At 45.0% G+C, this 17,256-nt stretch overlaps 1 protein-coding gene across 2 annotated transcripts in view; it reads right to left on the bottom strand.

Annotated features, from left to right (window-relative positions):
• The window catches only part of Rnf217 (ring finger protein 217), a 109,493-nt gene that overhangs the window by 69,988 nt on the left and 22,249 nt on the right, over positions 1-17,256 (bottom strand). Inside the window, exon 1 of one of the 2 annotated variants that reach the window (XM_010625768.3) lies at positions 2,852-2,907. The exons of the other annotated variant lie outside the window; for it this stretch is intronic. Coding sequence (XP_010624070.1) covers positions 2,852-2,854 — 3 coding nt within the window. The 5' untranslated portion in view covers positions 2,855-2,907. Of the gene's footprint in view, positions 1-2,851; positions 2,908-17,256 lie in introns of those variants that run through there. 2 annotated transcript variants of the gene reach the window in all.

Genomic DNA, 17,256 nt, shown 5'->3' with positions numbered 1-17,256 from the left:
ACTGGAAGATAAAGCTCAAGATTATCTAGAAATTTATTTATGCCTAAATATTGATAAATGTATATAAGGTGTTCATATATCCAATTAACGTCTGCCATAACAGAACAGATTCAAAACACTGAGAAGATTTTATATACAAAGATGTTCAAAATGAATTATAATAATAAAATTCAAAACTCAGAAATAATTACCATGTTTACTGATGGGATACTATTAGGATATTAACACACTTAGTGAAATACTATGCTTTGATTAAAATTAGGTATATTCCAGGTGTGGTGGTGCACGCCTGTAATTTCAGCACTTAGGAGGCTGAGCCAGGTGAACCACTGTGAATTTGAGGCCAAGATGAGCTATACAGTGAGTTCAAGGCCAGCCTGAACTACATAGCAAGACCCTGTCTCAAAAAACCAAAAAATATACAGCACAACATCTGAAATATTGGAAACTGTATATGAAGTAAGTAAGTGAAATAAGTAAGTGAAAGCATGCTGTAAGTTTCTGTCAATAATTATAACTATAAGCCAGGCGTGGTGGCGCACGCCTGTAATCCCAGCACTCAGGAGGCTGAGGCAGGAGGATCGCTGTGAGTTCGAGACCAACCTGGGCTACATAGTGCGTTCCAGGTCAGTCTCAAGTACACAGTGAGACCCTGTCTCAAAAAAAAATCCCAAAAAATAAAAATTAAAAAAAATAATTATAACTATAAAACGTGTTTAGAAAAATTAACCACCAGCAAAACAGCACAGTACTACAGACTGTGCCAGGCAAGTGTGACTATACAACATTTCTCTTCCGGTAGGCCTGTAGCTAGGAGTTAAAAATTACTAATTGCCTGCACTGGGTAATTCCTTCGATCAAAACTTCAAATCTTGAGCCATGGTTTCAGCTGCCGAGTCATTATAACGTGAATAAGCCAGGTGGTGGCGCACGCCTGTAATCCCAGCACTCAGGAGGCTGAGGCAGGAGGATCGCTGTGAGTTCGAGACCAACCTGGGCTACATAGTGCGTTCCAGGTCAGTCTCAAGTACACAGTGAGACCCTGTCTCAAAAAAAAATCCCAAAAAATAAAAATTAAAAAAAATAATTATAACTATAAAACGTGTTTAGAAAAATTAACCACCAGCAAAACAGCACAGTACTACAGACTGTGCCAGGCAAGTGTGACTATACAACATTTCTCTTCCGGTAGGCCTGTAGCTAGGAGTTAAAAATTACTAATTGCCTGCACTGGGTAATTCCTTCGATCAAAACTTCAAATCTTGAGCCATGGTTTCAGCTGCCGAGTCATTATAACGTGAATTTTGGAATCTGAAGTGAAAAACTCCACTTTATTTTCTCCTCATTAATCAAACATACACAGACAGGTGCCACATAAAGGGGCACCGGCTTGCAAGTTCTCCTCTTCGCCCACACTGTCCTTGGCACTGCAGACGATGGGGGACCCGGGAGGCCTCGGCTGTGTCCCCCATGGGACCCTCACAGAAAGCACCTCGTGAAACACCAGCTCAGTGCAGAGCCCACTGCCAGTCCTCGTAAACAGGCAACTCCTCGCCCCGATTCCTCAAGGGTGCAGGGGTGGTATAAAGGAACTTTCATTTAAATACTGTTTCTAGAGTGATATAAACTAAGCCTGAATTTCTCACGTAAATAAAAATTTCCCCTAATTCCCAACTATTCCCTAACACCTTCTGGTCTACAGACAACCATATTGAATTAATGAATAATATAGACTTGAAAACCTCCTACTGCATAGCATCTGAGCAGAGGACAACACCTGCATTCATATCCAGGGTGTAACATGGTATGTGGATTTCTAGCACTGCATCTAAAATAACATCTTAAGGATTAAGTCTTCTTTCAAGATTTCAAAAGCTTAGGTTGAAGGACAAAATCTTTTAAAAGAAAGAAAAGACTTTCCAAGGAAGACTGAAGATCTGTTCCCCGCAGCTCTGGGGGCACCGCTGGATGGAAGGAAATCCAGGGCAGAGCTGACCACCGTCGTCATAACTTCCAGAAGAGATAGAAGCGATTCTGTAGCCCCAAATCAGAATGCCTTTCTGCTTCTCATCATCACTGGGGGTTCAGCCTGAACCCCTGTGTTAGGCAATTCCTGCCTACAAAGTGCAGAGTGGACGTGTCCACCCTTATGTTAGCCTTGATGTCTCAGGAAACAGAACCCTCACCGGGGTGACCCAGAGAGTCCAGGGAGGCTGAGCTCACAAACCTGTCCTCTCCACCCTGCTGGGGGTGACAGCAACTCTCAGGAGCAGCCTCTAATCCCCTCTGCCAGCTCCTGCAGAACCCAGACGGTGTGCGCTGCAGCTGGACAGCAGCAGGCTGAGAAACGAGGCAGGAGTCACCCAAGTGGGTCCTTGTCCTGTGTGCATCGTAACACTAAGTCTTCCCTTTCCACAAAACATTTGTAATTAACACGACACGGGACCATTTAAAAACTCCGGGACCTTCGCAGAAACTCACTGGAGCCCCGTCCCTTCGGAATAGGCCTGTGCTCACCCTGGAGGGCAGCACCCGCCGAGCCGGCAGGAGGCCCTCCCTTTCGTCTTGGGCCCACCACAGGTCCATCCTCCACAGGCCAGAATCTCTGCTCGGCCCCTGCACCCCCGTCCCAGAGGGCCATCGGCCAGGGGGACACAGCGGCAGCCTTGGCGGATGCTGAACCAGAGCAGGAGCTGAGCTGAGGGCAAGGGGAGCCGGCCCTGCAGTCCACACAGCAGTGTACCCAGGGTCTGCCTCACGCTTTCCGACTAGCTTGCCCTTCCAAACTACCTCTGAGAAAGGTGACCTTATTTTATTGCTCAATTTTAAAGAAAAACAACCCCCAGCTCACCATTTTAGAGAGGTAAGAATTGGGCCGGGGATTTAGCTCAGTGGTTTCACCACCTGCCTTGCAAGTGCAAGGGCCTGACGGAGTAGGATCCTGGGTACAAAAAAAAAGACAAGAATCAAAAATGTAATTAAAAACATGCAGGCGTTCTTCTAGCACTTGACATCATTTGATATCAAGCTTGATAATGGAATTCATCATAAGTGTTAGCATCAGTTAATTTTTGGTTTGTTTTTTAGTATTGGGGATCGAACTCAGGTCCTTGTGCTTGTGAGGCAGTTGCTGGAACCATTAAGCTAAATCCCCAGCCCTAGCATCAGTTAATTTTTAATTCCCATCGAAAGCCTTTCCTGACTTCTTTGAACCTTTTTCCTCCAGAAACCACATGCTGTAGGGCATGGTGGTGCATGACTGTAATCTCAGCACTTGAGAGGCTGAGGCAGGAAAATCTCCTTGAGAGGCCAGCCTGGTACATTGTGAGACCCTGCCTAAGGGAAAAAAGAGAGAGAGAGAGGGGTGGGGGAGGAAGCTTTCTTCACAAGGAGATTTTAAGGCTTAAGAGACAGCATAGCACAGGTGAAATAGCATGTTACAAGATCTGATAATAAAGAGACACTCAACAGTACTTGTTTTTTTCTTTTCTACACCTATCTTTATTTTTATGTCCAAATGATAGTTGTAATTCACATATTCATCATTTTTAATGGTAAGACGATTTAAAACCTTTTCTTTATGAAATTTTATAGTATCTAATAAACTACTCACTGTGCTGGGCAGTAAACCACTAAATGTATCTTCCACGCCAAGGTAGGATAAAAGAAACAGCAATCAGTAGAAAGGAGACACAGAAAATTGGCATTATAAAATTGTACTGTTAAAAAAAACCCTGCAGCTTCGGGTCCAAAAGCTACGGAAGCTCAGTCTGAGTCTTTTTTCTTCTTCTTCCCCCGCCCTCCGGTACTGGAGATCGAACTCAGGACCTTGTGCTTGCGTGGCAGGCAGCAGAACTACTGAGCTAAGTCCCCGGCCCGCAGTCTGAACCTTTTCCTCTCTTCTCCGAGCCGCGGTCAGCCCGGGCAGCCCCTCCTCACCTCCTGCCCCGGCCTCCTTCCCCGGTGAGAGGCCGCCTCCGGGCGGGTAAGGGGCAGAGGACAAACTCGCTTCCTAGATGCCCATCCTGGCAGAACCGTCCGCTCTCTGGATGAGCTCCTTCCCACCCAGCCGCACCAGCCCTTCACGCCAGGAAGCTGCAAGCCGGCCGGCTCGGGCCGCAGCCACTGCCCTCCATCCTGCTGCGGATGGCGATGCTGGCCCTGGAGAAGGGGCGCTGGCCCCAGCACCCACTGTCTACAGCCGCCCATCTCCGCTGTGACGCGGACGCCGGCCAGGGACGCCAGGACCTCTCCGGGCCACGGCACAGCGCCGGGCTCCACTCCCCAGCCCGGCTGCCCCTCTGCTAGCCCGCCCGTTTCCTTAACACAGGCCATGGAGCCCGCAGCCTCCCGAGCGCTGCCCACAGAAGCATTGCCTGCAAAACCCTCTCCTACGCAAGAAGGGATTTCAGTGTCTAAACCAATTTTTTAAAGTCTAAATCACAGATGTCCGATCAATAGCTATGTGTGTTGTTGCCCAAAAGAACCGCTAAGTGACAGATATAGCAAAAAAAATACTCAAATGAGAGGAAAAGAGGAAAGAATGAAAGCTCGGTTTTGTTCCAATTAATGCGCTGTCAACTACACAGCGATGCTAATTGCTCCATCACACCTCAGTGTTCAAAGGGCGGAATTGAGTCTCCCGACGGCGGCGCGGGCACATCTGAGGCTCAGCTGCCTTTTCGTGGCTGATGGGGGAGGATGCCAGAGAGCTCTCACGACGGGGCAGGCATTTACGATCTGGCTACCACTGTCACTAAATCAACCTTTTTAACACACCAGCTTTAAAAGAAAAGCTGTCTCCTTACCCTAACAACAGTCTCCCCGCTCTAGAGCATCCGGGGCTCTGCTTCCCGTATCTGCCTCTCCCTGCAGACCCGGAGATACAGCAATGTGCCCACCAACTTCCTTCGAGCTGATTCCGCAAGACTCCTTCATCCAGGCACGGCAGCACCAGAGTTAGCGCTGCGCTTAACTACCTGGCGATAAGAGCACTGTCCCGGGAATGTTCCACTGTAACAAGGGAGGCAACGTTTCTTCAGGGACACAAAAGTCACAGACGCTGGCTCGGAGTAGGAAGGAAAGGAGGACGCCCAGCAAGACTTCAAACACGAAGGCAAGGGGCCGGGGTCAGGCAGAAGCAGAAAGCAAACAGGAAAACAGGGTAACGCAGTAGTAGATAAAAGGCTAAAAACATCCCTCTGGGATCAAAGTCAAGGAAGGGATCCAGGCTGGAAGTAAATGAGGAGATGAAATCAAAGCACAGCCCCAAAGAGCAAACAATTCTCGTGAATCTCATGGAGGGCTACTCAGGGGCCTTGGCGGCACCCAGGACAGCCACTCGAAGCAATGTGGGCCAGTGAGAGGAGAGCAGGGCTCTCGTGCCGGGGTACGAGGAGGCCCGAGGTCAGGGTCCCAGTGCCTGGGAAGTAGCGGCCAAGCTCCTCAGCACAGCTTCCTAATGCTCGAGCCGCACTCGGGAAGGAAGGCACTTCCTTCAGGAGCCAGGAGCCACGGAGAGTCGTCCGGGGAAGGAGAGCAGGCCGTGTGGGAATGCGCAGGCTCCCCGCCGCCGCCTGCTCCTCACAGCTCCCAACTGCAGGTGACTTCAACCTGCGCCATCCACCAGGAGCTGGAGTCTGTGAGAACTTCTGTGCGACAGGAACAGGTTTTGTAGTGACCAGAGCGGAAGGAAAGTCTACACAGACGATGCAGTCAGCACACCCACCGGGAGGTGGCCTCGAATACCAGCTCCCGGGTGGGGACGACCGGTGACAGCCACACTTGTTCTTCAGCTGCTGCACATCTCCCACTTAACACTGCTGTGAATCTCACCACTCAGCCTTAAAAGATAATCATTTTGATCCCCCTCTCGACCCTAGTAACAAAATCTATGCAGCGATGTGTACAGGATTCCATTCCACAGATGCCTATCCCACGAGGGAGAAACCCTATACGCCTCCCTCAACCGTAAACTTAAGAAAAACAAGACAAGGCGAGTCCTGGGTTAGGAAACCACTGCGATTTCAACTTTTCACAGGAAAAGAGCCTACTTCTGAGAATTCTCGGAAAAATTACACAATTATTCAAATGTATTTGTTGCCATTTTTAATAACTAGTTAACAAAACACATGATGAGTGAGACACCCACAGGATGCTGATAGCCAATACTCGGCCCACACCAGCCTTGAACACTACAGCCCTGCTCTGCAGCTCCAGACTGGGCAAACCTGCACCCTCCGACCTCAGAGGCAGACGGTGGACAGGTGCCGGGCACAGGACTGCGAACCCGAAACGCCCTGAAGAGCTCCGGAGGCTCCCGGCGAATTGCGCATAAAGATGGGCAAACCTTGAGGCCTGGAATGCTTTGCTCCATCCCCCGAGAAGCTCACAGACCAGCAGTCAGTGACCAGGAACCCACGAAGAAGTGGAAGGACAAGCTAAAATTAAAATTCTGCAGAATGCCAAGTTGTTAGTAAAAGGCAATCGCCAAGTCGGTAACTGGAAATCTGAAACTTTATATCCCAAGACCAATTCAGAATGTTTTCATTATGTGCGATTGAAAGATATTTCACATACACTATACTATACACCAAGTATAGGTGCTTTTAAAATACCTTCTGGCATAAAATATAAAAACAGAACAAAAGTGCTTGGGATAAGTATGTTATTCTTGGAGCCTAAGGATTTAAGCATTAAAAGAAAACCACTCTTCTTGCTGGAGTAATTTAGAAGTATCTCTTCCACTAATGTGGCATGCTGCTAGACTAGGCAGAATTCAAGCTGGAATACGGAAAACTTCCTTAATGTAGTCATGCACACACTTAGGTCTCCGGCAACATATTTAGATTAAATATATTCTGAAGCATCCATTTCTCTAATATGCATACAATGTTCCATGCTTTCCTAAAGTACCAAAGCTTCTCTGGATATTATGAAAGAATAAATCTTAAAAGATGGAGACTCAACAGCTGTGCTTTTTTAAAAAACAGAAGTTTTTCTTCACATCATTCTATAGTCTCACGAAAATGACAGTGAACATGTTTCATCTGGAATCTACAATACCCCCTCCTGCATTTATACGTTTATGTAACAGTTGTATAAATGTTACTGTTTCTCCAACAAGATTCCAACATGTAGTAACTATCACTGTAGTCAGGTTAACTAGTTTTTAAGATATAAATGGTCTTAGTACTCTTTAAATAGAACCAGATTAAGGTTAGGATGATGATGCAGTGTAGCAAAGTCTGCACCTCCAGTTGTGGAATGGAGATGTGAATATAGAGAGTAAGTCCCGAATGACCGGACCCCACGCCCTAAGCCAAGGCAGTGGTGGCAAATCTATGACATAAATCTATTTTATTTTTAAGGAAAAAGATGTTAACGTCTGAGTTGTTTTTTCAAAACTAAGACCTCAGTATTCAGGTTTAATTGCAGTGCTGGCGCTTTGACTTTGTGATAAATAAGTGGTTTTGGCTTGCAGTTTGGGCCCTCGTCCCTAAAAGGTTCGCCACCAATGAGCCAAGGGTCCTCAGCAGCTGCCATGGAGACCAGGCCTGAGGAAAGTGAATCACCGCGTGACCAAAGGCAGCAATCCACACGATGCTCATCTCCGCTGAGATCACTCACTTCAGAAGGGAAAACACAAAAACGGCTGCTTGTCACACGATGCTGACCTGCAGGTAAGTTACTGATGGCACAACCATCCAGAGTTTTACATACTCTGTAAGTCAGTTTTACAGCCGTGTAATTATACATGAGGAATAAGCACACAGTCTGTGAAAAGTATAGCTGGATGCTTTGTGTACTGTTAAGTCAACACCTCCCCTATTTTCAAGTCAGCCTGGACATTTCTCAGGGTTAGGAAGCACTTCTCCAAGCTGCTCCTTTCCACCAACTTCCTCTATGCCCACAGCAGCACTGCAAAGCTGTCCTCTATTTGGAAAATCAGGCTACAGTGGCACAGGGAGGCTGCCTGGCCTGCCTGTAGTTGTTATGCTTTGGGCCTTGCAGAACTGCAGTTTTATAACCTGAAGCATAGGGCCTTTCCCATTAGCACCACACTGTGTCTATCAATGAATGTGCAATTTTAAAGCTTGAAAACAAAAGGGAAAGAACAGCATTTGGTTTTGCTTTTAAATTAGTGAATTTTATTTGTTTATTTATTTATTTTTGGTTCTGCTTTTTTAAAAGAAGCAGGAGCCGAAAGGAGAGATCCACTTCTGTGTATTCTCAGGGCAGAAAGCAGGCAGCGAAACAAGATGGACGCTGAGGAAACAACACATCCCAGCCAGCTCCTGCGCCAGCTTCCCTGCACACCCGGCTCCACACTGACGCCGCCTCCCTGGGAACCGGACTGCAGGACAGAGTGCCAGGGTGCACGGAACCCGCAGGCCTGGGCCGCCCTCACCACAGCACCGAGGGCTGTCCTGTGTTTGACGTCAAACACTGCCGGACGCAGTCACAGCTTCTGGACCCCGAGGGACGGTGCAAACAGATTCACCGCTGGGCAACCTGCCCTACCTCAACGGCGCGGCACTAGAAGCGCTCCAGACTTCCGACCTCGGGTTGAAGAGCACCACCAGGCCCCGAGGTTAAGCACCCCTCACCTGGAAATCTGAAATTTAAATTCTCTCAAATCTGAGACTTTTTGAGCCTCATGTCTCTGCCCAACAAGCTTCAGATTTTGAAGTACTCTGACGTTTGGATCTTCAAATAAGGGTGCCCAACCTACACTTGGAAACAGAAACAGCAGGGGGAAGAAAAGAACTTCTGAAGGAGTCCACTCAACATTATCAGTTCAGCGCCTATTAGACATCAGGTATTGCTTTGGACTGAAATGAGAATATAGATTCCTTTTCCACTGTGACTTTATCATCTTATAGGCACTGTTAGCTACATGCTGACAACAGTTAGCTCAAATTTCTTAAGGGTTATGACTAATAGAAAGACAAGGCATATGGAAAAATGGCAGCTGAAGTCTGAATTTGGAATGGGGGCAAAGTGAAAATCTAGCCGAAGTTATGCGTTTGTAAGAGTATTAAGGAAACCAGTACAGTCGGTCCCGTCTCCTGATTACGCATAGCCCACAGTGGCAGAGTCACGTAACACGGAAGGTGGGACCCATGGGTGGAGAACGGAGGGCCACAGTGTCTCATGAAGCCAGGAGATGACCAAGATCTGAGGGTGACAGCTGTAGAAGAGAGATGACAGGCCCGGGAGGGGAAGGATGCTCAGAGGGAACAGAAGAGCTTTCTTCTGGGCAGGTTTAAATTCAGGTCTCTGAGAGCAGCGGCTCCAGCTCACAACCAGGGAAAGAGCGTTTGGGGCACAGGTCGGGGTGATGTCTGGAAGCCCCACACCATCTCCCAGGGAGGACAGCAGAAGCGGACAATCAATGAAGCCACAGGACACTTACCAGGCAGAAAACGTAAAGTGGAAGCAGACAAGGAGGAGAGAAAATAACAGAGGAGAGTGAAGCAACGCCTTTGAGGGAGAGACGGCAATGAAGCTGGGGGTGAAGAGAAAGACAGAAATGACAGAAACACAGACTTTAAGAGCACATCCGGCCAGGCGCAGTGACGCACGCCTGTAATTCCAGCACTTGGGAGGCTGAGGCAGGAGGATCGCTGTGAGTTCGAGACCAGCCTGGGCTACATAGTGAGCTCTAGGTCAGTCTCAACTACACAGTGAGACCCTGTCTCAAAAAAACAAACAAACAAAAAGAGCGCAGATATGTGTTTGGAGGACACAAACCTGTGGGAGGACTGAAACCCGACTGTGACGGAAGGCACCCGTCACCTGTTGTATCCATCTCAACTATCAACAGCGGAGCCCGTAAGGGTGACCTAGTGAGAAACCCAAGGTCGTCTTTATGTTCTGTCTTTCAAACTACATTTTACATTACGGAAGAAAGGCCGACAAACCGTGCGCAGCAGCAAAAAAAGAGAAGTAACATTAGGATGTATAAAGTAGTTAATAAAAATGTTGTATTTTAAATTGTGTGGCTGTAGTATTTTGAAGACTTTAAAATTTGTAATTGTTACAGTTTCCCAATCTAGCAGTTTACTTTTGCACCTAATTCTACGCAATGGTCCCTGTTCACGAACTTAATTCTTTCCACGATTCTGGCCACAAACTGAATCCACTGAATTTGACTTGGTTCTTGTCCAATTCGGTGTGTGACCAGAATCGTGGAAAGAATTAAGTCCATGAACTGAAGTACCACTATATCCATGACTTAGTATTATTTTTCTTAAAGACTATGACTATACCGTGTAAGATTCAGATTACACAAATCCTGGACTGACCCCTGATTATAAATCTTGCCTTCAGGAGAGCAGTACCATAGGAAAGTGGGGACAGAACTCCACACTACAATGGTTTAAAGAAAACAAAAACACTTCAGAGGGGGCTAGGAGCACAGCAGAGGAAATATGCTGTACTTATGCTTCACATGCACAAGACCCTGGATTCCATCCGAAGCATGTCACAGACACAAACTGATAACAACAAAACCCCACTCCTTAAGAAAAGGTACAGCACAAAAATAATAGAGAAGAAAACCACAAGCCATCAAGATGTCTTTCACATTAAAGTTACACATTAAACTAACACAGGATTTGTATTCTGGGTATAAAAGCAGAATTCTTATGAATCAGAGACAGACCAAGAGACAAACAAATTGGCCAAGAACAAAAAAGCACAACACAAAAAACATAGATGAGCCATAATCTTTAAAAACAGCCAAAAAGTCCTAACTTCATCATAAATCTTAAAAATTCATATGTAAAACTAAGATGTGTTTTCTCTTAATGGTCAAACACTTAAAGTATGATACAACAAAGCACTCGAGTTTATGGAGAAATGGGAACTCTCATCAGATATGACAGCACATATCAACTGGCACATCACTTTGGAAAACAACTGGGCAAAACCGAAGCAAATTAAGGATGTGCAGCCTTCTGAAGCACCCCCTTTCCTGGACAAAATTGTCAGTGCAAAGGGGCTGTGTGTAAGAGAAATGGGAAATAGTAAGATAGATCTTTTCTAAAAAGGAAGGGAATGTAAAAGAATTAAGTTGTGTTACGCACATGTACCAGTTCCCCATCACAGACAAACATGTACTAATGGAAATAAAAATGCTTTAAAGAAAAAAAAACTAAAAATAGTCCAAATGGTTTTCAGTCTAAATAAAATGAGGTTATATTCATAAATGAAGTACAGAAGGGGAATGAAAATGAACAAATTGCCACTCCATCCTTCAAAATGAATGAACCTCCAAAAATTAACTTTGTATAAAATAACCTTCCCATAAAAGAACATACCAAGTATGTTCCTATAAAGGTGAAATCAGGCTAAACTAAGCAACACTGTTTACAAATGCATACACTTGTAGTGAAACTACATCAATAACTGATTCGTAAAACCTAGGATGTTAATTAGCTCTGAAGCCAAAAGCACAGGGTGTGTCTCGGTGGGCACCATGGTAATCTCTACTGAGTCTGCTATTCTATTCCCTATGCACAGAGGCAGTATGCAAACATTCATTTCATTATTGTTTCTAAAATTCGGAGCATATGTTATAGGTACTCTCTGACTCAGGAGAGGTGATGGAAGTGGACTAATTTTTGAGGTATTATGACCCAAAGCGATGGCACAAACAATGGACAGGCCACCAACACCCCCTACTCCGGGCTACAAATACCATTTTAATACTACGCGATGGGTCCCACTATCTAAATACTTAGCCTCCCAATTTTGCACAAAATTAGTGGCCTGGAGTACAAATGAAGTTGTATATTCTTGGATCATCAGACACCCTTGTGTGATACCCCTGACTACCCTGCACCACCTCTTTCAGAGAGAGAGCGCTCCAAAGCGCCGAGGCGGCCAACAGTCTGCCACAAAGCTCATAAAATCTGGGGTCAAGTAACAGGCAGCCAGTCTATTACGTACAACTCCTACTGCTGAAATGAGCAGGGGGTAATTGGAAACACAATGCCACCCAACTGCTAACTCAGAACTGTTCAGCTCAGTGCACAGAGTTTAAAGACACAGAAAACAAGTCGCACTGGGAAGTAGCTTTTTTTTTTTTCCTCCAACTTGGTGTGATGGGCTGGGAATCACAGCATTCTGCCCATTTAAAAATTACATTTAAAATTTCCAAAAGAAAAGACACACAGCGCCAGTGCGCACACACACCCCTTGTATTTTCCTAGGCTAACGTTCTAAAGTTACATTCCCTCCTCGATTTGCCTTTCCTTCCTCTTCCTCTATGATGACCCCTTCTCTTTTCCCAGTTTCTTCTTCACAGCCCAGCCACTGATTTGTTTTCTAAAATGCAAAATGCTGTTTCTGTGACCAGAGACTCTCTGCTGCCTCCTCCAGTATGAAGGCTGGACTTCCCAGCCACGGAACAAGTGCTCCAGGTCCCAGTCTCCACATGGGTCGAGCCATCTGGCAACCTAACCCACGCGAAACGTAGAACTTCCTTTTAATTTTATGTGATTGTCATTAATGCTAATTTTATATTTAGATAGCACCACGTGGCTTGTGTTGCAGGCTTAAGAGACTAGAATTATAAAATTTCTTCCAGACTGAAAACCTTACAAGTCTAGATAATGGCGTACGAAACTCTACTCGAGACATTATTTTAAAAAACTACCTTTTAAGTACCCACTATGTGGCTGGCACTCAGGCTTCATCAATGAACAAAATACACAGAAATCTTTGTCCTCCCGGCTGACAGTCTTGCAGGGAGAGAAAGATAATGAAAATAAATGTAGTAAGTAAAGGACAAAATTACTGGAAGATCATAATATTATGGAAACACAGAGTGGATTAAGAAAAACATGAAGAATGCCGGGGCAAGGACAAACTGGTGACTTTCCGCGTGGACTGCGGAGAAGAGGCCAGCAGAAGCGGCTGGACAGCTGGACTTCCAGCGAGGCCTGGAAGCGGACATGGGCCAGGCTCCCAAGTGCCGGGGACAAGCCCAGTCCTGACCAAGTGGAAATGGAGCCTGGGGAGCCTGGCTGTAGGCGAAGGACGGCGGGAGTCACAGAGATGCAGCCACAGACAGGAGGAGAGAAGGCCCTGGGCAGACCGCGTCCGGCCCCCGGAGAACTCACACTCACTCCGCAGAGCAGACACAAGGAACAAGCCAGAACTGGGAGTTTTCCACGGTCCTCCGAGCTCAATGGAGATCACTCTACGAGCCCGGGGATCCACGAGAAACGATGCAGGTTGTGTTCAGAGTGGAAGCCGCACAAACAGTGGGAGACGGCTGGACTCTGGGCATCTTAGAGGTGGGGTTCAGAGGAGCTCATGGAACATAGGAACGTGCAGAATGAGAGCGGGAAACTCAGAGTCAATTCGCAGGCTCTGCGGTAAGGCCACGAGGACAATGGAGTGCTCAGCCCTGGAATGTGAAAACCAGAGAAGAGGAGGTTGGAAGGAGGCTGAACGACGAGCTTTCCAACTGTCAGACTTGCAATCTCTGCTCCGCACCCAGTGGAGATGCACGCGCGGCCTTCACTGAAGCAGCCTGAGCTGGAGAAAAGAATTAGAAAGTCTGTGACAATGGAGACACCGCATACACTGAGTGTGACCACAGGGGCAGCAAGCTTACAGACGGAAAGGAGGGCAAGGGCTGCAGAAAGAGCTAAACGTCAAGCCGTACCTCAGAAGGGGTGAACTAATGAAGAATACTTTTAAAAATCCCATGCAGGAGGAAGAAAAGTGATTACGGTATCTTTGAAGTCATGTGACAAAGTATTTCAAGGAAGAGAGAATGATCAGTTTTATCAAATACTTGAAAAATTAAGTGATAGCAAAACAAAACAATGACCACAGGATTCATATGAAGGCCACTGGTGATCTTTACAAACACGGCAACAGTGGGAGCATGGAGGGAAGGCTGGACTGAAGCAGGTTCCACCAACGACAGAAAGAAAAGGACCTAGAAATCCACTCTCTCACTCCAAGGACAGCAGAGTGAGGGCACAGTGGCCTGCAGCTGTGAGGGGAGAGACCACGGAAAGAACTGTCGTCAGTCCTCCTCTCTCTCAAAGAAGAGAGTAAGGACACCTGGTTTGAATGCTGATGGAGACCCAATAAGGAGAAAAACCAACGACACAGGATGGAGATCAGTAACATGGGCCACAGAGCCACATGTCTCGTGCAGCCAGCCAATGGCCTAGGAGTAACTTCTCAATGGTGGAAAAGAAAAATCAGGAGTATCTGAAGACACAGGAAAGTCCCATCCAACTCCAGCTTCAGACCTTTCCTGGAAAACAGCCAGGCTCCATCTTTATGCCCCTCTGTGGCCGCTTCTCAGCTCTCCAGGAATCTCGGGGCAGGCACAACTGGACAGTACTTGAGGCCACCTGACTGTGACAAGGCATGTGCTTTTTAATCAATATGTGTCATAAAAAGAAAGCAGATAAATGGACTTCAAGTGTAAGCTTTGGAGGCACAGTGAGGTATAGATTATTTTGCTGCTGAACTAGACAGCAAAGGATTTTGTTTATTTTACATGATAGTTAACAGAGTTCGGTGAAAACTTTGAAATCATGACCAGGCACAGAAGCCAGTGGGTATATATATCAGTATTAGGCACTACCTGTAAAAAAGTGTTTTAAGGATCAAATATGTAAAGTTTAGACATATCAATAAGATGAATATTTGCAATCAATATTGTGGATAATAACTAAACTGTAACCAAGCACTAATAAAAATTATTATTGAGGATAATAACTGAACTCCAATCAAGCAAAATTTTATCTCAAATAATTTCATTAGTAATATGCTATAAATTTTTAAATACTCTGCTAATATTACTATCATATTATTAGTTTTATTGTTAGATATGTGCAGATTTATTGTTTCCTCATAATATTGCAAGTGCCTACATAATATTCCTGACTTTGTTCTTGGGGTGCAAAACCTAAAGTATTTACTGTCTGGCCTTTTACATAACACGTTTGCCAGCCTCTGATGTAGAACAGAGAAGGAACAGATGTCAGAAAATCATTGTTCTACAGGCAAGTGACTGCACCAAAGACTCGTTTCATCTGGACTTCAAATCTTCCAGGTGATTAAGCATGATTAGTAGCATGAAGATACAATTTCATAAAATAATCAAAATACATAAATGCAAAAGCTGAAGACAATTAGAGGAATAGTTCAAAAACACAAGCTATGGATAAAGTACTTTTGTAAAACCCAAAGGACATTTGGAATCTATGGGAAAATGACATTAGAACAGCTGCTGCCTCTTTTTCTACTTACAAAACTGCATCGTTCTCAGTGTGGGAGAGAAATCGATGTGAAAATAACAAAAACAAAATGATAAAAAGGGTAAAACACGCAAGTAGTGATCTTTGGCACTGCAGGTAGAAATGAAGATGAAGAATAAAGCCAACCTGGCAGAAAAGACAAATACACATTTGCACTCAGAAGAGCGATTGAGAAATAAAATTTGACTTCTACTCCTGTAATAGAGATGATCATGTCTATTTTTACGACCTCTCCATAATTCACTTTAAAACAGAATAAAAGACTGAAGGGCATGAGTGATTACGGCTTGTCACTGGTAACCTCTATCAGAGAAGTTTCCAGGGCTTTTGTTAAAAACGTAGGTTCTCAGCACAGCAGACCAAGAAGGTGAGTTGAAATCCAACCATCTCTACTGTGAAATGCAACACTGCAATTTGTGAAAACGTGCTATCAAGTAAAGAAAAAATGCGAGTTTACATACAAAATAAATCAGAGTTATCTGTCATCAAGGATATGAGAACAGTCCTTTCAGAATATGAGAAGTGATCTCGGTGCGCATCTCCCAGATTTTACAAGCGAATCCCCAAGTGTTTAAAATGAACTCAGGAAAAAAAAGCACACGTCACTCAGTTTGTGACTCAGTTCCAGTTGCTCTGACAAGATGCTGAGGACAGGGTAACTCACAAACAACAGGCATCTGCTTCTCACATCCAGAGCCTGCAGTCCAGATGAAGGCACCACGGCCTCGGCATCTGTGGGGCCAGGGAGAGCCCTGCGTCCTCCGTCCGAAGAACTCACGAGACGCCAGCCAAGAGGAAGGAGGCTGCACAGACACAAACTCCAGACTCCCACATCTTCACCTCAGGCTTCCCAGGCTCTAGAACCTTGTACACTTCTGCTGCCTGTAATTCACCTACTCTAAGGAACGACTGACATTTAATAGGGCAAAATTTCTCTGTGCGTTATGTAAGAATTTCTTTGCTCACCCTGAACCTTTACTCTTCCACACATGCAGAGCAAGTCTGCTGCTATGTCTGAAATCCATGGATCCATTCAGAAAACTGACATCTTCACAATGTTGCATCTTCAATGGGACATAGCACCCAATTTCCCCCTTTTATTAATCCCTTCCTCTGCACTATCTTGTATATCTTTACATTTACTTCTAGGAACAAACCTGAAGACACTTTCTTTTTTGAAGACACTTTCTTTTTTTCTCTAATTGGTTCTAGTGGTAAATAGTCTACAGAGACTTTCCTGACCCACCCTCTATCTGGCAAATCTATAAAACTCTCTTCCTGGTCCCAATAATTTACCTGTGCATTCTCCTGGATGATCCAGGTAATCATGTCCTTCAGAAATAATGACCACTGCTCCCTTGCAAACTGTGAATCTAGCTTTCCTTCCTGTGCCGCACTGACTGGGATGACCACAATGAAATTAAGCGTACAGAAAAAGTCACTGCCTTTTCTAATCCAGTCAGAATGTTCTTTTAAGTTTCATATTTAAGTCTACTCCTTCAGTATATCCTTAAAAGCCTAAGGAACTTATTATTTCTATTTTTCATGGACTCCTTTCTTCATCTGAAATTATATAGGTTTTTTCTTTCAATCTAAATTAATTTCACATTAGTAATGTGAAATGTATTTATTGATGTGTAAATAAAGCATATTTGAATTTCTGGGATAAACTCTGCTTGACTGTGATAGTATTTTCCATTTAAGGCATTTTTAGGTCTAATTTGCTAGTATTTTGAAATTCTAAAATTGAGTATTATAGAAATGAACATATTACAATACTTTTTTCTAGTTTCTGTATTCTCTAAATCAGCTTTTTTTTTTCCAGCTTTAATTGAATTTATTGGTACATTTTAGGGATACAGTACAGTTACATTCATCATTGGGATTTGTACCTCTACATGACAAGTCTTGATCCTCATTTTTCCCCCTTACCCCTGCCCTCCCTTCACCCCCT

This window comes from Fukomys damarensis, unplaced genomic scaffold (assembly GCF_012274545.1).
Source record: "Fukomys damarensis isolate Sample0158 unplaced genomic scaffold, DMR_v1.0_HiC HiC_scaffold_14, whole genome shotgun sequence".
In the NCBI taxonomy this organism is placed as follows: Eukaryota; Metazoa; Chordata; class Mammalia; order Rodentia; family Bathyergidae; genus Fukomys; species Fukomys damarensis.
This window is presented reverse-complemented; position numbering and strand designations above follow the sequence as displayed.